This window comes from Acanthopagrus latus, chromosome 16, assembly GCF_904848185.1.
Source record: "Acanthopagrus latus isolate v.2019 chromosome 16, fAcaLat1.1, whole genome shotgun sequence".
NCBI classification, from domain to species: Eukaryota; Metazoa; Chordata; class Actinopteri; order Spariformes; family Sparidae; genus Acanthopagrus; species Acanthopagrus latus.
The window spans coordinates 7,155,623-7,181,988 of NC_051054.1; the positions used below are offsets into that span (position 1 = coordinate 7,155,623).

General features: G+C 43.5%; 1 protein-coding gene across 2 annotated transcripts in view; it reads left to right on the plus strand.

Annotated features, from left to right (window-relative positions):
• Positions 1-26,366, plus strand: part of pld1a (phospholipase D1a) — a 35,275-nt gene that overhangs the window by 939 nt on the left and 7,970 nt on the right. The window contains exons 1-18 of one of the 2 annotated variants that reach the window (XM_037071398.1): positions 509-667; positions 12,345-12,554; positions 13,097-13,266; positions 13,405-13,547; positions 14,920-15,031; positions 15,317-15,382; positions 16,437-16,495; positions 16,645-16,737; positions 17,622-17,774; positions 19,307-19,456; positions 20,010-20,093; positions 22,048-22,129; positions 22,377-22,487; positions 22,593-22,778; positions 24,246-24,465; positions 24,563-24,691; positions 24,912-25,030; positions 25,443-25,556. In XM_037071398.1, the coding sequence (XP_036927293.1) occupies positions 12,377-12,554; positions 13,097-13,266; positions 13,405-13,547; positions 14,920-15,031; positions 15,317-15,382; positions 16,437-16,495; positions 16,645-16,737; positions 17,622-17,774; positions 19,307-19,456; positions 20,010-20,093; positions 22,048-22,129; positions 22,377-22,487; positions 22,593-22,778; positions 24,246-24,465; positions 24,563-24,691; positions 24,912-25,030; positions 25,443-25,556 (2,169 nt within the window). In that variant the 5' untranslated portion in view covers positions 509-667; positions 12,345-12,376. Of the gene's footprint in view, positions 1-508; positions 668-12,344; positions 12,555-13,096; positions 13,267-13,404; positions 13,548-14,919; positions 15,032-15,316; positions 15,383-16,436; positions 16,496-16,644; positions 16,738-17,621; positions 17,775-19,306; positions 19,457-20,009; positions 20,094-22,047; positions 22,130-22,376; positions 22,488-22,592; positions 22,779-24,245; positions 24,466-24,562; positions 24,692-24,911; positions 25,031-25,442; positions 25,557-26,366 lie in introns of those variants that run through there. The other variant, XM_037071399.1, reaches the window with a different exon arrangement.

Genomic DNA, 26,366 nt, shown 5'->3' on the forward strand with positions numbered 1-26,366 from the left:
TGGAAAACTAATGAATGGTTTAGTGCTACAGGTGTGATGTGAGGGATATGTTTAAGCAGGAACACACATACATAGCATGGGCACACAAAGGCTTAGGTGGAGACACAACTAACTCAAATTGTTGTTTTATGTTGTTCCCATTTCTGTATTTTTTTTTTCTTAACCCCACAAACTCAATAATTTTTAAATGTACATACTGGCACAGATATGAATATACACACAAAAGCTAAAGAAAGAAACATAATCAATATACACGTGCACAGACAAGTTGGACCGAAACAAACAGAGTGAGAGTGTGTAATGATGAGACAACAGGCAGGACCAGTGTCAGTATTTTTTTGACTCCTCCTACTCCACCAAAAGTCCACAACACGTGTCTGTCCAATGAGAGAAGGCCGTGGGAGGAACCTGTTGCTGCGATTGGTGTAGAGTTTCAGACACCCCCTCCCTTCCTGAGGAGTTGGGAGAGAGTTCACTGTTAGTTTTTTCTGCCTCAGCCACACTTACTGAGTTAGAGAGAGACAGAGGGAGAGAGCAGGGCTGAGCTGCCTGCTGTACACTTCCTTTGTGGAGAGAGGGTGTGTGTGTGTGTGTCGGTCGTTCAGTGGAGCCAGAGTGGAACCGGTCACGAATCAACATGTGGGCTGAAGGTCCACAGACAGAGCAGGTTGGTATAGTGTCTGTGTGTGTGTGTGTGTGTGTCTGCTCTCTCTGTTGTTCTATTTGCGTCCATGGGCTGGGGAGGGCAGATATGTGTCTCTGTGACACTCCTTGGGTTTTGGGTTGTCAGAGGGATCATGGAGGAGAATGTGCAGTGTCTCTGAGGTTCCTACAACTAGAGTCAAACAGTTGGGGCTGAGGGCAGCTCTTGTCTGTCTTCACTGCCAGGTATTCAACATGAAGCTGTGTGTGTTCGTGCTGGGAAGATGTTTGAGTGAAGATCCTCGGCTTCCTGAGGTTTTCCTTTTTGGTCCTGTGCACTGTTGTATTTGTGAAATAAGGCGACAAGTTATGTGTTACCTTTTGTACAAGGCTGCTCAGGTGTGTGTGTGTGTGTGTGTGTGCTGACCTGCTGCACCCACCTCCTCACACCCTGGTGAGAAAGTTAGTTGCTGCAGCTGGAATGTCATGGGAGGGCTGGAGATATTTTACTTCTCTTGCTACCAGTCACCCCCCTCCCTCCTCTCCTCTCCTCTCCTCTCCTCTCTTCTCTTCTTCTGTTGTCTTTGCAACTGATACGCATGATACTGACCTTTGGCATTCAGTAGCCTTTCTCTTCACACGAGCTGCGTGGCCTCAGTACTGTTCTGTTGTGGTGACAGCACACACACACACACACATACATACATACATGCATACATTACCGTTACTTCTAAGTGTGTCTGTGTGTGTTTAACTGCATCGACCTGTTCCATGTGCCGCTACCCTGCTCAGTTTGTGATACATATCAATCATTAATTCCGTCAGAGAGAAGTCGAAGAATATTTTAGTCCACGGCAACCTTGTGTTCTTCTAAAGAAGTTACGTAACAATAGTTGTATCTTGCGCAGCGTTGCTCTTCTTGTCAGGCAGGATAGGATAAATATTTTTCAGTGTGGCAGGCAGATTACTGCAGAAAATACATTCCAGATGTGGGCTGCAGTCTCATGTGCTCTCACCGTATGGTGGAGTCCTGCACAGTTTCCAACCGCAGTCTCATAAATTAAAACTTGTGGTCAATTTAAAGATTATTTTCAGGGCTGTACAACAGACATCGTTTCTGTCACTTGCACTGTCAATCTGCATCATCAGATTGTTTATCGCTACGGTGGAAATATTTGTGGTCCACCACAGGAACTGACTTTCTCAATGCGTTCTCAATGATGCCACTATAGATGACAAGTTTAAATCTAACCAGTTCACTTCCCATTCATAACATACTGTTTGGCCCAAATTATCTGGTAATATGAGGGGTTGACAGATCCAATAATCCCAGAAATACCAAACGTGGTTGAAGTTAAAACCCCCTGGTAAATTCTGGATGATTGCTTCGATACTTTCTGAGCTGGACCAAAACAGCCGATATGAGAGGCGTCCCGGAGCAGCTGACGGTGCTGCCAAGCAATCGTAAAACATTGTAGCCCTTGAGGGTAACGTTAGCTAGGATTCTACTGTCGACAGGTATGTAAAATCTCGTTTTGACCACATCGTCCCACTCACCCACTCACTTGACCTTTTGCTTGAGTTTTTTTCTTACTAATCTCCATTTTGTTTATGTCTGCTTCCCCATGAGATTGTGTGTCCATGCAACACTGTGCTTCTCCGGGTGCCTCAGCAACAGAAATGCCAAAGTGAGAAGTTGGTTGAATGTTTCTTAAGATATGCAGAGAGATTTTTTGTTTTATATTTGGATTGCAGCAGAGAAATGAAAGCGCTCTCATGCGCAGCAGTAGAAGATAAAAGGGATTCATGAGATGCAACGAATAGAAGTGATTTATTTACGTAGTGAAAAATGTCACTGTGCCATTTGGCAATCGTCATTAGCACCATTGGTTTGCCAGTGTTTCTAAACTCTCTCTATTTTTGATTCAGAGATGTTATTTTTTACCTGTATAGAAGCCTGTGTTATCAAGTTTCTTGCAAACTTTAAAGGGTTGATTCACCCAGTAATAATACAAAAAATATCATGCTTTAGTCCGTATCACTTGTGCTATCTAGCCACTCACGTAGTTTTCATCATCTTTTCAGAAACAGCGTTCTCAATACTTTGGAAATTCCAAAGTAAACTCTGTCAACACTCTTCATAAAGGCTACTTTTTAAAGTTAAAGATGTAATACGTGACGTTTCGACTTGACCTTTAAAAGATAATGGTGTCTTTGATTTGGTCACCTGTTTCAGGAAAGAGCGAAGAAGGAAGTTAATAAAAGTAACGAAACGTGTCATAAATAAAACTTAAAAACGTTTCCTCAGTCTTGAGCATTCAGTGTAACATCGATATCTGTCTGCAGTTGTGGGTGTTCACCAATGAAAACAACAGCTCCCACGATCCCACACGACTGTCTTTTGTTTGATTGTGAGACTTCTTGCATCAGAAAATGGCGTTCTGTGCCTTTTTAAAGTTAAAAAGTAGTTCCAGCGAAAACCTCCTCACAGCCTGGTCTGTTGATTCACCGGTAAACTGTTTCTGGAAAAAATGTGCAGCTGCTGAACTTTTTAAAAAACACTGTTGGCACCGCATCACAGAAATCTCACGGACAGGCATCTCAACATCCGAGCAAATGAAACCAAAACGTGGCTAAAAATATTGGAGATGGTAATTTGAGTGAACCAACCTCAAGTCAAGAGCACAAATGTCCTGCTACTGCAATCGTGGCGAGTTGGAGTCGCTTGAGCGGTCAGTAAAGTTATAGTTTGGTAGTTGCCAGGCTCTGACTTGGCCGCCTCGGCCCGGGCTGAGTCAGGCTTGGCTGAAAGAGAGAGAGCAGTTCCATCACTCCCTCAGTACAATGATGCCTTGTGTTCCTGCCAGCAGAACGCCACTCTGGCGATGATGACGATTGCTCCCTCTTCCTTTTCTGGCATCTACTGTATGTCTTGCTTTCTCTGCCATTCTGACCGTCCCTATCCCCCTATCCATGGTGTGAAGGATTAGATAATAGGCAGCTTTAGTGTGGGCAGCGAAAAAAGAGAGGTGTCACAGACCTCTCTTGTTGCTTCTCTACTCGTTCCTCCCTCTATCTTCTCTCTCTCCCTCTTTGTACCATCTGTGCCATGAGGAGCTTGGCACCGCACGAGCTGTAAATGCCAAGCAAGGTTTATTTTATCTTTATTGCATGTGTGCGTTTGCGTGCGTGAGTGTTAGCCTGTTACGCAAAGACGATGTTTACATGTATGTATCGTGTCTTCCCAGCGTGTTAACCCCCTCGCAGTTTGCCACAGCGCTTGTCAAGTTTGTTACCACACATCCAGGAATAGATGATGCATCCTGCAAGTTAGCTATTCTTTTCCCTCCGCTCAGTGATACGTGACAGCACGTCTGCAGATGCTGACAATGTGACAGCTCCCAAGCACGCATTGCAAAGAAAACACAGAGGGACAAAAGTGGGAGTGTCAGTTTATGACACGGATGGCACGTTGTGCAACCATGACGACTTTTCATCAATAAACAGATACAGGTGTGATAGTGACGTGATAACGATGTCGGGTTCAGAGGCAATGACGATAATGGTCGCCACGCCTGTGAATGAAATCCTTTCTTTGGCATACCGACACCGGGACAGAGATGTTCCCCGACTTAATGATGAAATGCTGAAACTGTCTTTTTTGTTTTCGCTTCACTTTTTCCTGACCTGCCGTGTCTGCTTTCACTGTAATCACTGATTTCACTATTTCCCCGAAAGACTAGCCCCTTCTCTCAAACTACAACATGTGGTCAGTTCTGCGTGAAATATATACGGATATTCCAGTATTGATTTACAACAGAATATGACAAATCTGTGCAAATTTTGACAACGGATTGTTGCAGAAATTATAAAATGATCAGATATGATCAAACAATGTATCTGCAGACATTAGAGAACACTTTCCTGGAGAACAAGGATATAAACCACACATGTATTAATGCAAGCCAAGTCACCACAACCTCTTTTTTAGGTGTAAAAAGATACTTTCTGCCAGTCATGCTGTTATATCCCCCAAAAATCTGGTTCATAACCTTCACAAGAAAGCCAATGCAAAGGATTTGAGAGGAATGTACTGTACACCTTGGACCTCGCTACCATCGGGATGTCCTGAAGCAGCAGAAGAAAGAAATCATTTTCTTTAGCATACTGGAAATATAAGCATTCTGCTCTCTGGACAATAACACCGTTTCCCTTTTCAAAGCGCTGAGGATTTGGTTGAGGTCTCATGGAGAGAGGCTCTGAACTTTCAGACTTACACATCACCACCGCGCTGCCTGCTTTTGTAACGGAGCGATCAAAGCTGTCTCCGAACACTTTTTCTGTGAGTCACTGTCAACCCCCAAATCCCCCGTGTGTCTAGTTGTACGAGTACAAATCGTGATCATTAAAAACGGCTTCAGAGAAGACAACACGATCATTTTACGTGCGGACGGCCGCTGCGGGTTGTCCACACACGGACCACACACATTTGGCTGTGAATCGGGTATTTTTGGCTGGAAGACGCGCAACTTCCTGACCAAACTTAATTTTGGACAGCAGCAGCCTCGCAAGTGATAAGGGGATGCAGATTGTTTTTGTCTGCCAGTCGATACGGCCAGGCTGACCTCGTCTTCTCTCCCCATGTGTCGCCGAGCTGCTACAGGAACAGGACGGCTAACGAGGCTCTGCTCCAGAAACATAAACCAGAGCTTTGTCTTATCTTTGTCTTTCGTATCAAAACCTCAGAGGGAAATGTTTTATGTTGTAATAAGGACTGTAAATGTAACATGGCTGCCTGTTCGGGGACACTCATTCGTGTAAAACAAACATGCCTAGTCCTGCTCGCTTCCTCCTCCCAGAGAGACATGCATGGGTGTGAGAGATTAATGAATCAACTGTATGTTCGATACAGTATTGATTGTGGATTCACCTGGTTTAACCTGCAGTAATTATTAAAGCTCTGGTGCATATTACTAGTAAACCCATTTTTAAGTGGTAACTAATTACTTTATTAATGAAATGATTAACTAATGATTTATAGATGAGGTTTGTGAGTCTTTGATAGAGGCCAATAATAAAGATAATTTTTTGAATCAAAACCCAGACTTAAGAATTTAATTTTAAAGGAATGCTTCAACATTTTGATAAATATGTCCCAACACGTTCTGGCAGAAAGTTAGATGAGGGTTGAGAGGCTTTTATAAAGTTACAGCTAGCCGCTAGTTAGCTTAGCTTATCACAAAGACTGGATGTGGGGGGGGGGGGGGGGGGGGGGGCAGCTGTCCTGGCTCTGTGCTGTTTGTTTAATCTGTGCAGAAACCACGTAAAAATTAGAATGTGCCCAATAGAGAGAATAATCCACATTATTCCCAGCCCCCATGATATGTTTTTGCCACTTATTGTTGATCCCTGTCACTTAACCGAAAGCCTGATGCACTTTCCCTGTAACAGATTGCTGATCCTCCTTCTTATAATGATTTGTATGGACCATCGTTCATTCACTAAGAGCTAGGTTGGCAACTTTATCAAATGGCTAGCGCTAGTACTTTTGTCTGGTCAGACGTCTATCGGAGCAGTTTATTTGATGAGCAAAAGAGCTGAAGGCAAAGCCGTCAACGTCAGAGAGTCTCTTCACATCCTGGCAACCTAAAGATGATTGACTGACCTTTTATAAATGGTGCTTTGTGGTGGTACAAAGTGGTACAAAAGTTACTAAAGTTCTCCAGTAGGACATTATTCTATCCAAAAAAGCCAAATGTGTGTTAAATATTACATGCCCAGTGATGGATCTGTTCCGATTTCAATCTTGGTCCCTGCATTACACGTGTCGCAATAAGTTTTTTTTTTTTTAATTATTTTTTTTTTAATGGCTCTCTGGCTGCAGGGTGACAGACCAAATTTCCCATGTGCCACATACTGGAAAGACTGACGAGTGCCCACTTTTTTTTTTGTTTTTTTTTTTGTCTCTCTCGCTCAGCCGCACTCTGTCGAACCTCTGCAGTTGTTCTCCCACTCGGCATTCGTTTGTTTCCCCATGATGTTCGATCTCACGCCGTGTTTGATTCCAACTGAATTGACATTTAGGAGGGATGCTAGCAACTTGAAGGGAGAGGCGGACACTCTCTGGTGATATTTATATACGAGGAGCTCGCTGGCTGTTAAAGCTATCGCCATGACAACTGGACAGGAAGCAGGAAGCAGGCAGTGTTCCATTGGAATGGAGTCGAGAGATAACGCCTGAGTCTTCATTTCCATTCCATAGCATTGTCATCGTCACTCTGCTCTTCCCTCAGGCTGCGTACTGTCGACATGCTACAGGCTTTTGAACATGTATGTGCAGGCATATGTTTGACACATGAGTCTATGCCTGCAGATATTCAAGCCACAGTCAGCGATCGTGGTCCCTCTGCAGCTGACCTCTTTGTGGGTCAAGCATGTCAGGGGTCGTGGGTATTCTTGGAGCAGGAGGATGACCATCATAGATGCTTCTTCTGGAACAGAAGATCGCATGCACTCCCCTCAAAAGTTCGAGCAATGGGCCTTGGTGGATTTAATAAGGCCAATGCATCCTGTATCTACCCGGACCAAAATCAAAAATAGTTTTTGTTGATTTAAACACAAGACGAACTCTTTCTCTTGAACATTTTGATTTATATTTGATTGCTTTGTTCTAGTTGAGTGAGTTCACCCAAAAATGAAAATCCGGCTATACTCTCTCACATACCGTGTCCATTTCTTCCTCGCAGCTTCACAGCAGAACTGTGTTGCAGCATTCTCCTGAGCAGCTGGAGTAGTTTGGGCTTTCCGGATGTGAGTCTCCGGAGTCTCCTGTTTGCTGCGTTCATAGTCGGAGATGCTGGCCTGCTGCCCCGGCACGTCTTCCCAGAGGTTCATTGAAAAGGAAGCACACTGATCTCAGTCACAATGAACTAGCGTCTCTCATTCTACTTGTCCACCTCTTCAGCCTCGGGTCCCACCTCTGATCAGGCTTGATGAAAGAGCGTATACTAGCCTGAAAATAAAAATATATATGGGAGGTGATGGCACTGTGTCACTCGCTAAGAGTTTTGTTCTGGCTGCATTGAAATTTCGTGATGATCAAATTGTCTTTTTTTTTTAGGTGTCAAGCCATTAGCTGTGTACATTGTCTTTACCCACACTGTTGTCTTTCTGTACAAAATGTGACCAAACAAAGGAAGCTATTTATAGCCAGTGTTGACTCAGCATTCATCAAACACATGTTCTGCTTAGACATGTAAAAACACCAATCTTATAAATAGTCTTAAATAACTTTTTATTTATTGTTCTTTCTATGGAACATTTACAAGATAACAGTATAGTGATGGTGATGGTGGAAAAAACACAAAATGAAAAGTCAGATTATTTTGTTTCTCATCTTATCAATGTCAGTGACTTTGATCTGCAATCAAGATAAAGTCCTATGATGATATACTGAGGATCGTTACTTAATTCTGACATAAGCCTCCTTATTCAGGAAAGGAGCAGAATGGGAGAGTGACTGGATGAATGATGAGACAAATCTGTTTCGCAGAGATAACAGGACACACGCAGACGTGCAGTCAGTGTCGCTGTAGGCAGCTAACCGGTGACTCTCCTGACTGTGTGAGCGTGTTGGATCTTGTTCAGCGACGTGGGAATGTTTACTGTCAAGCTGTTATCAGTCGGTGTAGGTAGCTCGTGTGTTACTTCCCCGTCACAAATGTTTTTAAGCCCCAGTTTTGCATTCGGAAGGGAAAGAGGTATTTGGTACCTGCTCCTCACCTGGGCTGGGTCTGTTGGCCTTTGTTCGGAGACGAGGCCAGTCGGTGGAAGTTCCTTTTGAAGTGGTCTGTTAAGAAACACAATTGGTTACTGTTCTTTTTTTTCTGTGTGTGTGTGTGTGTGTATGTCTTCCCGCCCCAACTTGCTTCAGACAGAAAGTTGGTGAAATCTGATGAATCACATAAACCTCACCCATGGGTGCTGCTGCTGCTCCCTTTGACGTTAAACCAGAAAGATGAAAAAGAACCGTTTCTGTTTGCTTGTCTTCTTAAATCTTTCTAAAGGGACATCCCAAGATCAAAAACCACATTTTTCCTTTTACGTGTAGTGTTATTTATCCTTAGTCGGCAGGTTGACAGGTATGGGCCTTCCCTAGAATACAGTGGAACTGGAAGAGCACTCTGATTGTAATAGATACGCTGCATTTGAAAAGCTAATCAGCGATGTCTCTATCCTGAAATAAACAACCCGGTTTATCAAGATTATCCGCAGACCCAGAGAGCAGCTCATTTAGAAACAATCTTCTTTTGACCGTATCACCGGGCAGGAGACGAGAAGAGCCTGTCAGCTGTTATTTTTTGACACAGCTTTTCATATTAAAGCACACATTCTGAATCGCTGCGAGCTGGGATGAGATTGTCGGAGCGACTGCTAACGCTGCGTGCAGACACACACTCATCCCTTCGCATGCTTCCTCCAGAATAAATCACTTTAAACGTCAGACCTTGTCCACGTCCTCTGGAGTCACGTTGGCAACAAATGCCAATCGAGCCAATTTTTTAAAAAACAGACTGAGAGACTAGAGCCACTAACCTGAAATGCAGCACTTTCTCAAAGAAATAAAGGAAGAATAGGGGATTCAGCACGATACAAAACAGGAACATGATCCGCAGTGTTGTACCACAGAGTAATCACAAACTCCTTTCAGAAGCTTTCTGCTGAGTCAGCTGCTCCCTTTCTTTCCTTTCCTTTCCTTTCCCACCCTCTCCTCCAGAATCTTATTCTGTTCCACTTTGTCTGGGCTCAAAGGAGGGGTCTGCAAATGGGCCACACTGTGTATCAGGTAGTCTTGGATGACCACACTGAGGCCGGGTGGAGTTCTGCGTATATGGGTCATTCTTTGTCCTGCACTGGAGGGTTCATAAGGCAGATTGCTGTGCAGTCGTGGCCGCTGTGGCTGCAGCTCTGTGGTTCTCCACACCCGCGTCTGTCTCCTGTCTTTGTAGCGCATGATCTGACAGACGATGGATCACGGTGCCAAAGCGAAGCTGAAACAGCAGTGTTGCAAGCACCCGGGGAGGATATATATATATATTTTACTAACAGGTTCAACAGGTTTTTTTTTGTTTGCATCTCGAAAACTGTTTATTATTCAACATTCTTCTGAGCAGAGTGTATCTGTGAGGTAACAGCTAATCTAAAACAGAACATAGCAGTTTCTCCATCGTCTTTGGCAGCAAATATACGGTGCAAATATTTGCCTCTAGGATGCACATACTGTAGAAATGCAGTACTATACTAGGACTGTGCAAACAATTTTCTGCCTTTGTGTACATGCCTGAGCACTGTAACTCATGGTATGTTATTGTAGCATGACAGCACTGGTGTAGATGCATGTCACTGGTAACATTTTGGGATGTATTGCTGACTCACACTCCAAAGTTTGTCTGATTGTGCTCATTGGTGTCTCACTCAGCTGATTGCATCGTTGTTTCATCACCAACTCCCCCTCTTACGGGTGTGGCCGGTCAATTAATTCAAAACACTGACAAAATATCATAGTAATCAAGTAATATTTGATAGGGAAAGTAATGCGACAGAAGGTTGAAGAGAGAAATGATGGGTAAAACCTGGCACCTACATTACCCACAATGCAACTCAGCCACTGACTGACATCACTGGAGGTAATGGATCAGATTACATGCAGCTTCTTTTGCAAACATGAGACACAAACGGCTTTAGACTACTCTTGTTGTGTACACAGCAGCAATCCTCGAGACCTGTAATCACACTTTAACGTGGGAAAAACTGGCGGAGTTACCCTTTAACTCAGGATCCGTGAGCCCGTCAGTGGAACGTTTTGTGGAGGAGTAGATCAGACATGACCTCTTCACCCCTCATCTGCTCAAGGTCGCAGCTGTGCACGATGACGAGCCATCGTATTTTAAAAAAAAGAAGTAGTAACACTGCGGTTCACTGCGACACTTCCCTTTTTATATGGAATACTTCTGACTTCCATCGTGTGTCATAACGTAGATGATGTAATTTGTTGTTCTTTTTTGAGACATAGCTTTAATTCAGACGAAACACAACATGATATAATAAAGAAAATATGAACAGGTAAAAACAACAAAAAGAAAATGAAAAAAATGCTGTAAAAATCAGTATTGGGTTCTGTGCTTTTAATGTGAAAAGTCTAGTTTTCTGTCTGAAACCTTTGTCATTTTTGGGCTTAGGTGTCTCAACTCTGGAAATTATCATGGGAGTAGTAGTATTGTCATGGGAGTTTAAAAAAAAAAAAAATGGCACCCCGCCTTGATTGAGTTTATCTGCTGTGTGTGAGTGCACGATAAGTCATTGAACTCATGATAACACATGATTTGGACTTGGAGGAGTTCCGTCAGCTGAGTTTCTTTGTGTCACTCTTTGTGGGTCTCAGTCATGAACAGCTCATTTGAGTCAGGCAGTTAGTCTGTCATTAACTGGATTTAAATAGCTCACCTGTGACTGTGGGAATGCCTCTGAAGTCGCAGAAGTGGTGAGTGACGCGAGATTTATTGAGGAATCACTTCCAGAGAAACGTTATCAGAGCTTCTTTCCTCTGCTGCAGTCGGAGGGTGCGTTCTGCTGCAGGCCGGGTCGTGCATGACTTCAGTAACGCTGAGGTTGCTCGACAAATGTATTCACTAAATAGCTGAACTGCCGGAGTTGTCCGGCCTCCAGCTTGACTGCAGGATTGTGTTCTGAAGATCATTTATTTGCAGCATTGTTTTGGTCGAGCTGAGCTTCATGCTGACCTTCCTGCGGCTACATGAATTATTCTCCAAACAAACAGTATTTAGAATTCTGCACCCGGCCTGATGTGTTATCGGAGAGATACAAAATACACAATTTGTGCACAGAGACAATCTAATACGATCCTCTTGCATAAGAGAGAAATGCTAAATTAATAGTTTTTGAAATTATTAGAACAGTATCCTGAGTAGACTTGTATCTTTAATCCAGGGATATCAGCGTCCACAGTGGCACACAACACTAGTTTCCTGCTATTTTCTTAAATTTATAATGAATATATCCTTTATGCCTGTTGCTGTTCAGTGTGCTAAAACAAGATGCAACAAATGTATTATTATTCAAATGATTTGCTCAATTGTCATGTATTTCAGTCACTCTGTGATGCAGTAAGTCTGATCTTGAGTAATTCAATAAAAAAAACAGCATTTTCCACTTGTTTCAATCCTTTGAACACTTAGGAGCCAAATAGTTTCTGAACTGACTCATTTCAAGATTTCTGGGAAAAAGTAAGAATACCATGCTGCGTCGACAGATAATGTCTCTTCCATTATGTCATTGTCTCGTGTATATTCGTTGTTTGAACTCTCCCTTTGGGCAGCAGACTAACTACACCTCAAACCAGCTGCGCCTATTTGAGATTCTGAAGCAACCAAAGGAAGGGATACGCTTGGGAAGAATGTTGTTTACAGAGCGCTGCTGTGTCTGGAGTTGTGGTTACACGTGACCATGTAACCTCGTACAGCTGTGTCCACTGTGTGTGTGTGTGTATATGTTTTTTTTTTGCTATAGTTACTTTTGGTCCTAATAGAACATTAGGGTTTTGACTGACCTGTCATGATCAAAACATGATCACTGGAAGGAAAGAAGTCAAATGATCCTTGTCTTTTGTCCTGCTCCTCCTCTAGGCTCGCCCTGCTCTGGGGGCTAACTGCTAAGCATGCTGGCTAAAGCTAAGCCCACGACCAGCAGTCTCGACCTGGTGAACTCGGAAGTAATTGACTCCGCGGCGGTCCCGGACGGCGGTATCAAGATGGCCGACCTTGTGGAGAGCCTGGACACCAGAGAGCTGGACCTAGGAGAGGGAGAGGAGATCGACTATGAGGGAAACTGCTTAGGTGTGATTTTTAAAAAAAATGTTTTCATCATTGACCTCTCAGGAAACTTGAACCAGATTCATCAATCACAAGCCACATTTACATGGCCTTATTAGCTCAAAGTAGAGTGTTGTGACTGACTTCTTGAGTTTTTACCCAGAGTTTCTGGGAAATGTTGGAAAGTGTAAGGGTAGTAGGCCAGCCAGGCCAAAGGAAAGTGTACTCATGGTGTATGTCAGTGTGAAAATTTACACAAAAAACACAATACATACATAACGCTTCAGCTCGTGAGCCTTCAACCCAGCACCTAACATTCCAGAGTAGTTTTCCTTTACATAATGTAGTTCTTTAGCAAACTTTACCGGAGAACACAACAGAAATATTTGACCCAACACCGCAAAACCAGCGAAGCACGATAGTCTTGGAACAAAGGGCGACTTTTCTTTTCAGTTCAGCAGCCTACTCGCTCTCCCTGAGCAGCCTGCACAACACCTACATGCACAAGCAAAAGACATCACGCTAACCGCCCGCCTCCCTCCTCCTCCTCCTCCTCCTCCTCCCAGGGGACAGTCGCATCCCGTTCTCGGCGGTGTATGCCACGGTGGGCTTCAAGGAGGCCACCGCTACGGTCTACCTCCCAACCGTGCCCATCACCGCTCGCATCCTGGAGGTGGAGAGATTCACAACTGCACAAGACCGCTTCAACCTGTCGCACCACAGGAGTGTCAACAAGGTGCTCACATTTTTGTCTCTTAAAAAACATTTTTAAAGCAACTAAAATGACTTTAACTGTCCAATGTCTGCCAAGACCATCATCTCCCTTTCAGACACTCACTGCTACCCTGTCTCCCTGTGGGTTTTGTGTTTGCAGTCCTTGCCGGCGGTGTTTCGGATCGAGCTGAAGCACGGCGAGTTCACCTGGGTGGTGAAGAGGAAGGAGAAGCATTTCATGGAGCTGCACAGAGAGCTGAGGACGTACAAAACCTTCATGAGGATCCCGCTGCCGTCACGCAGGTCGGTGCCTACACACACAAACACACACACGCTCGCACGTAGATTTGCTCTCCCACGCTGACTTTCACGTTGGCAAACAATAACAGACAACGAGTTTGGATCTGCAGGCGTAGGTGGGTGGAAGGGACAGGTCCCCCTTGATATTTAGAACAGGTGCAACATGAATGTAGCAGAGGACTTTTATTCTGATGAACCACTTTCTTCATATCCTTTTTTTTTGTTGTTGTTATATTTTAATTCTCACCTGGCACCAATTAAAGTGTTTTCCATCACATAAATGGAAATAAAAAACATTTTTCACTATAAATTAATAAAGAAAACTTGGCATCCAATCAGCAAGCAGTGAAAAGAAAACAATTTGTCAGATTTCCTACATTTTTAAACGACTTGCGGCCTGGAGCACAGCGGTGGGCTACGGCGCCTGAGCTTCCCACCGTGGAGCTTGACAGAGGAAAATGAGTGCCGGGTGAATTAAGTCCATCGACTGGCATTCTTCTCCCGGAGACTCGCTCTCATGTGAAAATATAAAACCCGATCATTTAATGGTTCACCTTGTGGAGAACAGCTTTTTTGTCCCTATCCGGGAGGCGAGCAGCCACAAGTGTTGCCATGTGAGCAGATTGTTTCCCCACAGTGTGACTGATACAACTATACACACACACACACACACACACACACACACACACACACACACACACACACACACACACACACACACACACACACACTCACTCACACACCACATACAAACAAGTTTACAGACACACATTGTGTAGTAGTTTGTTTGTACAGGCTTTCACTTGTGTCTCAGTATATTGATCTGTTATTTCACTCCCACTGCTTTACTACAACTTTGACATTTCAACATCCGTTATCTCCTTTTTCTATTATTTTTCTGTCCATTTCTTTTCTTTTTTTTCCATTTTGTGATGTACACACTTGAAAACAAAAGGAATGTTGCCCCTGGCTTATAATAGGATTTACTTTTGCTCTAATCCGTCTTTCTCTTTCTCCCCCGTCTGTGTTTTTTTTTTTTCTTCCACTAAGATAATACACGTCTCCCAGTTTTCGGTTAAATTAATGCCCAGTTTGTCGCTCTGCATTCCTGGTTGATATAACACAGTGAGTCAACCAGCAACCTGTCAATTTATTCAGGGCTTTTTTAGGTTTTGCTGTCAAAACACCCGCTGGCAGGACATGATGTGTTTTTAATTCCGTATCAGTGTCTGAAACTGGGTTTTAGCATGAAGACAGCGGTTAAACAGAAACATCACCAAAAAGTTGTGTGAGCAGTTTTTGTCCTTGAATTTTAATCTGTTTGGAAACGCATCTTTAACTCAGTATCTTCTGACTCTCTACCTCTGTGTCTCAGCCACACGGTGAGGAGAAGGACGGTGAGGAAGAGCGAGGTGAGGGAGATGCCCTCCCTGCCGAGGGGAGGGGGGGACGAGCTGGTGCGAGACGAGCAGGTGTCCAGCAGGAGGGTACGTCGCCTGCAGCCTCTTTCTTTATTTCGCTCGCTGTCTTGATTGGGAAACTCAATCTTGTCATCACTTCATGGCAAGGAGCTCTCCTGGCGCCTGCTTGTTGCCATGGCGTTTAACTCCTTGCCAGCACATGTATCCTCCTTAAAACCCTCTCTGACTGACTGTGTGTGTGTGTGTGTGTGTGTGTGTGTGTGTGTGCATGTTAGTGTTCATATGCATGGTGTGTTTTTTTTGGTCATTAAAATACTCACAGTGGCCAATATAGTGTGTGTGTTTTTACAGAGACAATTAGAAGACTATTTGAACAAGCTGCTGAGGATGGCCATGTACCGCAAATATCACCATACTGTGAGTAATCATACTGAGTACTGCAAGCTGTGCTGCTCTTAACATCACCTCATCAGGACTGACTGCTAATTTATGAGCTTACACTAATTTTGTGTGTATCGAAATATGAGCCAAATATGTCATGTCAGCTACTGTAGATACCTGAGATGAACTGTTAAGGTGTATATATAATGAGACATTAACATTAAACATTTAACTATTTAACTAGTATTGACATAGATCATTAACATGTTTACCCACAGCACTGCGTCTGCTTTATGTTGACACACTCAAGGAGTGTAGGCACGTTATAGCTGCACATTTAAAGGTGCGCTATGTAAGAATTTTTGTTGAAAACATTCAATAATTCATTTAAATTCATGACAGAACGTGAAGCAGTAACAGTTTTGACATAATATATACTATGTAATGTGTTGTGGCGATATCTTCTGAAGTTAGCAAGCTAACTTGCTAGCCCCTGGACACCTTCTTCTGATAGAGAACAACACCTGAACTCCAAACTCCCAGACAGGACAGGAAATTCTTACATATTGCACCTTTAAGCTACTGTCATGTAAAACATAAGACAGTGCTTATTTTTTCTGAAAATTACACCTAAGAATTGTGCTGCATTTTTATTAAATGTGATAACACATTCACAGGCTGTTAACACATAATGTCTGTTGCTCATTTCCAAAAACTGTTAATCCAAAAAAACGGCAAAATAGGGAGGCGACGTATCATCAGGACCGTCTTATATTTGGGCCAGTAACATCTACTAAGATGCACCTTTGCCCTGGGATACTTTACCTCTGTGCTGAAATGAGCCTTTAAATAGACCAACGCTATGTTCAGCCAAAACCATTGTGCCTGTTGTGTGCTGACATGCATCATTCTGACGCATTAAACGACGGCATCTGAGGTGACAACACATGTTGTAATTTAAGATGAGTCACGGTGCTCCCAGGTTGACGGTACGTGTCGGAGTAATGGCTGCCTGTGCGGCACATTATGTATCAAGTTCTTTTTTTCATTCCGTCTAATAGAGCCGCTGTCTCTTCCTGTCTGTTCTCAGATGGAGTTCATTGACGTCAGCCAGATGTCATTCATCCACGACTTGGGGCCCAAAGGACTGTGAGCATTCTTTTTTCCTTTAATCCCCTCTTCCTCTCGCCATCTGTACAAACACTTCTGTCGGGGCCAGGTGCATGAAGCACTAAACAGTTTTACATTTACAATGCTCTCCTACATTTACCGCCAATATTTCTTTGTGTCTCTTCCAGGGAAGGGATGATCTATAAGCGTTCGGGCGGACATCGTATCCCTGGCATGAACTGCTGCGGTCACAGCCAGGCCTGCTACCGCTGGTCCAAACGGTGCGGCCACTTCTGTCCTCTTGCTCTCTTCTTCCCTCTCTCTCTTGCTTCTGTCTCAGTTACTCTCCTTCCCATGCTAACAAGCAATTAATAAATGTTGATATGTGTATTCTAATATTGCATATCCGATATAGAATTACAACTTTTTCTTCTTGGAATCGAGCAAACAGTTTGGTAGTAGTATGGCAGTTGAATGAAATTGGAATTTTTAACACTATAGCAACTCTCTTGCCATTTTTCAGTGTGCTGAGACCCCTCAATGTCTTGAGGCGATACAAAAAGACCAATTAAAAAGGAGCATTAGCATTTTTTTTTTTTTTAAATTGGCAAACTTGGCTAAAGTGTAGGTGTGATGGATGTACAAATTACTGGCAGGAAGCGGTCCGAATGTAGGAGGTGAGGCAGAGTAACCACTCATTGCATATTTAAAAGAACACAATAACGGCAACATCTTATTAACTAGTGGGGTTTTTTTGGGGGGGGGCTGTCGGTATCTCGGTAGCATCTTCAAAGCAGCTGCATTGGCACATGCTCACCTCTCCCTTCGTTTGATTGTTTGTTTGTTTCCCCCCTCCTCTCCGTCACAGCCAAATTATTATGTGAGCGCTTTTTGTTATTATTTTCTAAAGACAACACACACACGGAAAAAAAAAAGAAAAGAAAATCCCACACGTTTTGAAATGCTCGGCCCGTCCACCTACATCCCCGTGTTGATTTGTCTTCCTACATCCTTTCCCTCAGAACAAGAAAGAAATGTGAGAAAAAAAGGTCCGCTGCAATCAACAATGATTCACAGAACTTTACACAGACATGCACACATAAATCCTGATGATGATGATGATGATTGTGTGTGTGTGTGTGTGTGTGTGTGTGTGTGTGTGTAGCTGGCTGGTGGTGAAGGACTCGTGCCTGCTGTACATGAAGCCGGACTCGGGTGCCATCTCCTTCGTCCTGCTGTTGGATAAAGCGTTCAGCATCAAGATGGACTCCAAAGACACGGAGACTAAACACGGAGTCCGGATTGATAGCCTCTCCAGGTCCTCCTCCAAATTCCTCTTATTTTGAGGCTTACAGAGGATTGTGAGACATCAGTTCAGAAGAAAATCCGCTCTCAGACTCTCTCAGACTTCTACGTAAAATCACTCTGTAATGTTTTAGAATTATATTGCGATGAGATACAGACGCGGCTTTCCTTGGGCCTGCCACAGTCATTTCCTGAAGCAATGATTTCCTAAGAAATTAGCTTTCAAGAGACTCCCTACAACCCTCCAGACAACTTTAGAAAGCAGTTGCATCCATTTGTGGGTTTTGCGTGTAGGTGGAGAGCACTGTAGCAATAGTAGGCGCGGAGCAAAGACTTACTAAGTCTCTCCCTTTGCTAAAAAATGTGTTGCATTTCATTCAGGTTTGCTGATTCAACGGTGCCACATGTTTACCACTAATGGATTGTTTGAGATGGCTTGAAAGCATTTTCTCTTTTTTTTGTCCAAGTTCTGCTGAAAATCTCAACCACTGATCCAAAAAAATGAAAAGAGGCTGGCAGTGGGCTGAAAAAAAAATTGGTTGTTAATAGCCTGCTGTTGCAGAGGGGATTGTTTCTTTAGCTCCTTTTCATTACAACACTCTTAATCCAGGGTTTATTTTATTTTAGGAATAATTAGTGAGCTCTGTTTTCTTGCAAAGGGAAAACACAATGCCTGCTTTGATAAACTGATCAGTAGGTTGCTGAAGGAGCAGCATTAGAGTTGTAAGAATTTTATATGAAAACACTGAAAAACCAGCTGAAATAACCAACAGATTGTGAAGAAGTAACAGTTTTGATTCTATGTCAAAGACATTATGTAGTATTCTGTCGCAGAGATATTTACTGAGGTTAGCATGCTAATCAGCTAGCCCAGGTATTGTCCAGCCTGTCTTGTCTCATAATAACACTTTGTAGTGAGTAGTCATTGTAGCATTCAGTCTGCCCTCCATCCAGCAACACAGGACATTACTTGACTGCCCCTGGGGTGTCATGGGTGCAGTAAATCACCTCTGTACTGTATTCCCTCTGGTCAAACTGGCCTTTGTCGTCGAGCCAGTGAGACCAGTCTAGTCTGTCTCGGAGGCTGCATTTGTTCCAGTCCAGCTGTGTTCGCTCAGAGGCTGCAGATTTCAGTTCCATTGCCTCCTGCCTGGCTTTTGTTCAGGCACTGCTCCCTTCCAGACCCATTCTGTCCCCCCAGCCCTGGGCATGAAAACCTCCTCCTCCCACTGGTCTAAAGCTCCTGTGCTAGAAGTATAAACACCAACGTTTACCCGGTACTCTGTGCTCCAATTCTGGTCAGCCAGTAGGAGCACTAGCTGCATGGCTAACTGGCCTAAAAAGGCTCACTTGTTTGTTTATTGTTTGGGGCACAGGTGACCTATTCTTACATACTGCGCCTTTAAGCTAAGGGCAAAATGAAACTAAAAATTACAGAAATGCCTGAGGCACAGGCCATAGCCCATAACATAACTGCATGCATCTGTATTTTTGAGCCTGGCATGTATTTTTAGTATCATGTATCTATGCACATCTTCCCGGCAGGACCCTGGTGTTCAAGTGCAGCAGCTACAGACACGCTCGCTGGTGGGGTCAGAGCATCGATAGCTTCGTGAGGAGCCACGGGAAGGCTTTCCTCCAAGACCACCGCTTCAGATCGTTCGCGCAGGAACAGGAAAACATCCCTGCCAAATGGTAACTTCTTTCCCTCCCTCTGGTAACTATGGAAATGTACGAGAGGAGTGAGCGGTCAACTCTCTCTTTGCCATCTTGTTGCATTCTCTCCCCCTCAGCTGGCAGATTCTGTGATATTGAATCATGTATGTGATAACGTCATTATAAGTTGTCTTTGGACCGAGCACGCTGCCTGCAGGGCAGAAAACGTGCTGTAGTCGTGTGAGCTAATGGAAAACAAGAGTGTTTAAAGAGCAGTTACGTCATGATGTTTTGGGTGTAGCTTATAAGGTTAGGTAAGTTGTACACTGTACAGACACTTTGTGTGTTTATAGTTCTTTTTTTTTTTTCTCTTTCTGTCGTTGACCTTATTGTGATTTCGTGGCACTTATGACTCAAACTTTGACAAAACAGACAGCTAGAAAAAGGCAGAAGTAGTACCCACAAGAAAAAAAGTGAAACTCTGCACATGCTTGTTGACCTTCATGTATGTGTGTATGTGTCAACACGAGCACATGTGACATTAATGTCTGTTTGCTCCATGTCTCGGACTGACCTTCATTTGTCTCTTCAGGTATGTGAATGGGAAGACCTACATGGAGGATGTAGCCAACGCTTTGGAGGAGGCTAAAGAGGAAATCTTCATCACTGACTGGTGGTGAGTTGAAGTGTGAAAAATGGGCGTTGTCAAAGTGTGAAAACCCAGAAAATATAACCCTACTTTATACAAGTGAACTCAACCATGGGCCATTCCCCACAAAGCAGGTAATAAACTGACTATGTGGTTTTCTAAAATATCCAACCATCCATTTTCTTCTACCAATCCAGGGTCAGGCAGTGGCAGCAGCGGGTTAAGCAGAGTTTTATATTGATCCCCTGAACTGAAGTTAAAGTTAGCTATGCAGCAGAGGTTGCAACAATGTGCCCTGTGGAGTTTATCTAGAATTCATGTTTACATTCAGAATGACTCACCAAAGTCCATTTTGTATAGGTTCTAACGATCTTGACAGGTACATAACCTTCCTTACAACTATTGCAAAGCTGATATTTTTCTCAGGAGATTGCATTGTTCGCATGTTTACTTGCTAGCACTCGTCTTCGTGTTGCATTACTTTGTAGATCCAACCTTTACCGCCACCTGTTGGTCAGTTGAATAGTCTGAAAAAATTTGCCGGGCTGTTTATTTTATTAAGTCACATTTGATTTGATCTAATTTGATGCATGCGTATAATGAACACTCGTCAGCGTTTAGCAATAGTATTTTGTACTGCAATCCTTTGGTGAGATGTTTTGCAACCTACAAGTTTCAATTTTACACATGCCATAAAAAAAATAGCAAAAGTTACAAAACAAGATTTTTATCAGGACAGCATTGTGTGAATGCAATTGTGTGAATTTGGTTCCTTGTTGGCACACGCAAGACAAAACAGGAACCAGCTCCATGGCGCTACTAGTGGCAAAAAACGCCACCTTTGAATCTAAAGATCGCTGGCTAACCCATTACTGTTGCTTCCTGATGCATTTCCAGTAGGCTTTATATGTGCAAAGAATAAAGGGGCCTATTTCGGATAAGAAGGACATTATTTTGGTTTAGAGTATGGTAAAGTTACTGTGTCCCAGTGACTTTGTGGTTCAAACCGTGTAATCACATTGTTCCCAGGTGAATTCTGGTTTGGAACTTGTAAACCTCAAATGCCCCAAAACAGGAAATGTGAAGTTGTCATCATGGCTCCAAGATGGAGTAATTAGCAGCAGTGCTTATTTGTAGATGATGCTCTAAAAATAGAATCCCTCACCAGCTGAACATAATATAGAATAGCTGTAATGGCCCCTTTTTTTTTTTCAGCAGTTCGGTAAACACACGGTCTCCTGCCAAAGAATGAGCTGACAACTTGACACTCTGATAGCTTGTTAGTGTAGTGCATGCTGGTACACATTACATTATGTACAACCTGTGAGCCCTGGCTCTCTGGCAGGCAGTACAGTAGTACTGGCTCTAATTACAGCCTCATCTGTACACCCAGAATAGAAATACAGTGTCAGAGAGTCTCCATAAGGTGTCTGGCTACCACCTCCTTTGTCTCTCTGTGTCTGTCCTTAGTTTACTGTTAGTTAGTTTACCTGTAAATGTGTTGTGTTGCAATGTCGCATATCATCTGTTTTGCATTGTAGAGACTGTTTCTGAAGTTCAGTCACATCAGTATCCCACCTTTTGGATCTTTCATGGTGTTTTGTAAGGAGTTTTCTCAAGGGAAATAAACACAGTGTTTGCCTCTGGACCAAATTATAATATTCTTGACAGTGTCATTTCAAAAGTAATACTCTATGTTGCCTGACTGCCAAATGAGCGATTGGCAGAAATCCCCCCTGAGTTCCAAGGCAGTAATCACCAGGCTTATATTCTTAACCGGTGAGGTGTCGGCCCTGCGTAACGTGAGCCAGCGGCACCGTAGACATGCGAGCTCGGGATGCCAGCCTGTGTGACTCATGACACTATATCATTATGTCATGTCTGTCAAATGCACGATTCAAAGAGGCGATGTAGCGTTTCCTGAATTCTCTCTTCTTATCTCTTCCCTCCTCCCCGTTTCTCTCTCTTTTCTTCGCACCAGGCTGAGTCCGGAGATCTTCCTGAAGAGGCCTGTGGTGGAGGGCAACAGGTGGAGGCTCGACTGCACCCTCAAACGTAAAGCAGTAAGTTGGCAGGGGATTGTGGGAGAGAGATGACACACAGGCCGAGTATTGAACACCGTACGCTCTGTACTCATGGAAGAAAACGCACCCTGTAAACAGAGACAGACATTGAACTGTTTATTTTCCTCTCAGTAAAATACAACTCCTACTATTTCACATTTATTTTTCAGTTTATAACAAACGTGGTTTAAGTTAAGAACTCAAACAATACATGAAAATGTGATGGCGTGATCTTGTTTCTCTACAGCAACAAGGAGTGAGGATCTTTGTGATGTTGTACAAGGAGGTGGAGCTCGCCCTGGGCATCAACTCGGGCTACAGCAAGAGGACCCTCATGCACCTGCACCCCAACATCAAGGTGACGGAGGATTATGGGTAGTGAGGGAGGATGCAGAATCACGCGTCAGTGTGCCGTGTATGTGAATTATGTGTTTTCGTTTTTGAATGTGTTCGTGGGTTTCAGGTGATGCGTCATCCCGACCACGTCTCCTCATCAGTCTACCTGTGGGCGCATCACGAGAAGATCGTCGTCATCGACCAGTCGGTGGCCTTTGTGGGCGGGATCGACCTGGCGTACGGGCGCTGGGACGACAGGGAGCACCGGCTGACAGACGTCGGCAGCGTGACGCGCTCTGTGGCCCTCGAGCAGGTGAGACGCTCGAATGCACCCAAACACGCACAACTAATTAAAATGTCATTTCCACAGTTTGGAGTTTATTGCCGATAAACGTGGTTTACAAATGGCTTAGATATGAGGAGAGGGAATTTCATTTAACTCACACAGTGGATGCCTGCGGGGATTGTGTATGAAAACCAGGATACAAAGAGCAAACACATTCTTAGTGACAGCTCTTGATTAGACCTCTTCATTTTAATGGCACAAGCACACACTCTCCTATACACAACTACACTTTCATATGCTGCATTATTGACCGTCAGAGTCAATATTTCTATGTTCTTAATAATAAATAAGATCATTCCTTGTCAGCAAAACCTTAAGGATGTCCCTTAGCAAGAAATGTAAACAACTTCTGGACAGATTTCAGTCCAAGTCGAGCGGGTAGGCTTGTTTCACGCTCACATGACCTTTCCTCCAAATATACTCACCATTTTCCCATGATAATAAACAATTATTGTTCATAGTTCAAGATGATAAATTCCAGAGTTTTGGGGGGTTTTCTTTGGGTTTTTTTTTCTTGAGCACCAATTTTTTAACACAAGATATTTTGATTTCTGAGATTGCAACATTTATATTTGTAGGATAAGTTAGAATTGTTGATGAGTTTGTCTGATCCAAAATTCAACCTTATTCTCACATTGATATAATTACAAACACAGACACACAAAGAGAATAAAAAAACAAACCTTAAAGGGTAAGTTTATCAAAAACAGTCAATTCAGTCGTTATCAGCTCACCCCCATGCTGATGGAAAGTTGGAGCTTCGAAGCAAAACAGCGCTGCAGCATTCTCCCAATCAACTGAAGTCTGAAGACAAATAAAATGATACGTCTGCTGTGATCCAACTCTCCGGAAGCCCCAAGATCCCAAATTGATTTGAAAAGACAATATTTACATCCTCGAAACGCAGCCCAGATCACGCACCCACTTCAGACGAGGTGCTTTATTGCTTTGCAGCTACAGTGAAGATTTTTGGCTTTAAAAAGGCTGTAAACATTGTCTTTTCAAATCAATTTGGGATCTCGGGGCGTCCGGAGATTTGGAACCACTTCAGTTGTGCAGGAGATCAGTTTGCTGTGAAGCTCCAGAAATCTTTAGTGGACTACGAGACGTAATTCGGCTCTCCATCGGCATGTGGGTGAGTACATTTGGACTGAATTTTCATTTTTGGATGAACGTGTCCCTTAGTTGTATTTGAACCCTTCCTTGTTAACCATGTTGACCTTTCCATTTCTATTATCATTAAGAAAGTTGGATTAAACATTTACAGCCTCTGTAATTATTATAAAGTTGAATGAACACCTCTGTAAAACAAAATCGATCACAACTGATCATTACCAATCATGAAGCTGGGATTTATTGTAAGGTGCTCTGTTAGTACTGCTTTAGTCGGAGCTAGGTGTAGCTTGTAAGAGGCTGTTTCTTCATGTTCCCCAGGCTGGCACCACCAACACCAACACTCCGTCCAGTAAGGGTGTGTCCTCTGTCGATGGCGTCTCCACAAGCAACGGACGAGGGACGCCGCCTGGCGAACCCGTGGAACTGCCGAAGCTGAAGGGGATCGGGCGCAACAGGAGGGCTCGCTTCAGCCTCTACAGACACCTGCAAAAACACACTCTGCAGCACGCAGACAGTGTGAGCAGTGTGGACAGCGCAGGTGCGTTCAAATGAGAAGAAGCAGGGAGCATGTGGCAGATGAACTGGGTCAGTTTGCCATATTTTCATTCCGCGCGTGTGTGTGTGTGTGTGTGTAGGGAGTGGTTCAGTGCGGAGCCTGAAGACAGGTGTTGGAGAGCTTCAGGGCAACACGCGCTTCTGGCATGGAAAAGACTACTGCAACTTTGTCTACAAGGACTGGATCCAGCTGGAGAAGCCTTTTGATGGTGGGGAGCGCACACACACACACACACACAGACACACTCGCACATTTTTCCTGGTACATCAGTTTGATGGAAACCAATAATCATCTGGAAATCTTACACAGACTGGAACCGAGTACCAATAAACACGTGTTTGTTCCACTTTTTATTTCTTCTTCTCTCTGCACCAACCTCTCTGTCCTCCATCCTCCCATCTTCTCTTCTTCTTCCTCACCGGGTGCAGACTTCATCGACAGGTACCAAACTCCCAGAATGCCCTGGCACGACATCGCCTCGGTGGTTCACGGCAGAGCTGCCCGGGATGTCGCCAGACACTTCATTCAGCGCTGGAACTTTACTAAGGCACTGAGCACATACACGAACACACACACACACACGCACTTTGTACATTAACAAACACGGGGGATTGAGAGCAGGATTCAAACTTGAAGCTGAACTTGTTTAACCAGGATCTCATAAACTGCTTGTTGAAAGAAATATAACCACCTTTTCAGGCTGATGGTCTGTTACTTGGATCACATGATCTCAACTTGTGTAAAACTTAAAAACAGGACAATGAACACTGACCTGGCAAATATGAGACAAATATCTGGCTGGAAAAAAATGCCTTAATCCTCACACTCTTGCTTTCCATGGCATCAGCCTTTCCCCTCTCCTTCTGTTTTTACTCATTTCCATTCCTCCTCTGACTCTATGTTTACACTCTCTCTCTTTCTCTCTCTCTGCCTGAACTCTACAACCTTCTCTCCTACAGATCATGAAGCCAAAGTATCGTTCGCTGTCTTATCCATTCCTGCTGCCCAAGTCTCACACCAGTGCCAATGAGCTCAGATACCAGGTCCCCGACTGTGTCGACGCCAAAGTGCAGGTAAGAAATCCAAACACACAAGGACCTCTTAACTATGTTCATAAAACGGAACATATTGTGGGAAAATGTTGTTTTCTTTCCCTTCTTAATTACACAAAATGAGAACCAACCGAAGAACCACTTGGTTGAAGATTACAGAGAACAGTATAAACTCCCACTTTCCCTGCACTCTTTTCCCACATCCTGGTCCGCAAGCACTGCTGGGAAAAGATAAAAGAGATCAAAGAGAAAGAGTGTTACAGACAGAAGAAAAAAAAAACGCTCCATGGACTGAAAAAAATTATGTAACTGCAAAGGTTTGCACTTTGCCGTTGACTCGGAGGGGTTTTTTAGCCGGGAGGAACCAACCTTTGAGCAGAATGCTTGACTAAAATAAGAATCACATCATGTCTCCATCTTAAGACAAAGTGTTCTGGACTTTTTCTCTTTTGTTGTTTCTGTATCATGTCTTTTATTCATCTGATGCCTTTGAACACTGTGTACAACATAAGTACCACTAATTATACAAAACCAGTTTTGAAATATGTGATAAACTTTTTGCTTTATTTCTCCGTCTTTTTAAGAATTACTCCTTCTTTTTATTTGCAGTAAAGTGAATGTCTTCATGGTATTATTTGATTTTCCCCATTAATTATTTAATAACGTAAGTAATATTAAACAAAAGTTCTCTCAGTAACAGTTTACAAGGTGAGAAAACTCATTAAGAATATTTTTGTTTATCCTGGCGTTCAGTGTTGCCTCATTATGATCACTGTTACAGTTTCAGAGCTGCTACTTGGCAGGAACTGTCAACTCATTTTGTGCACAGAA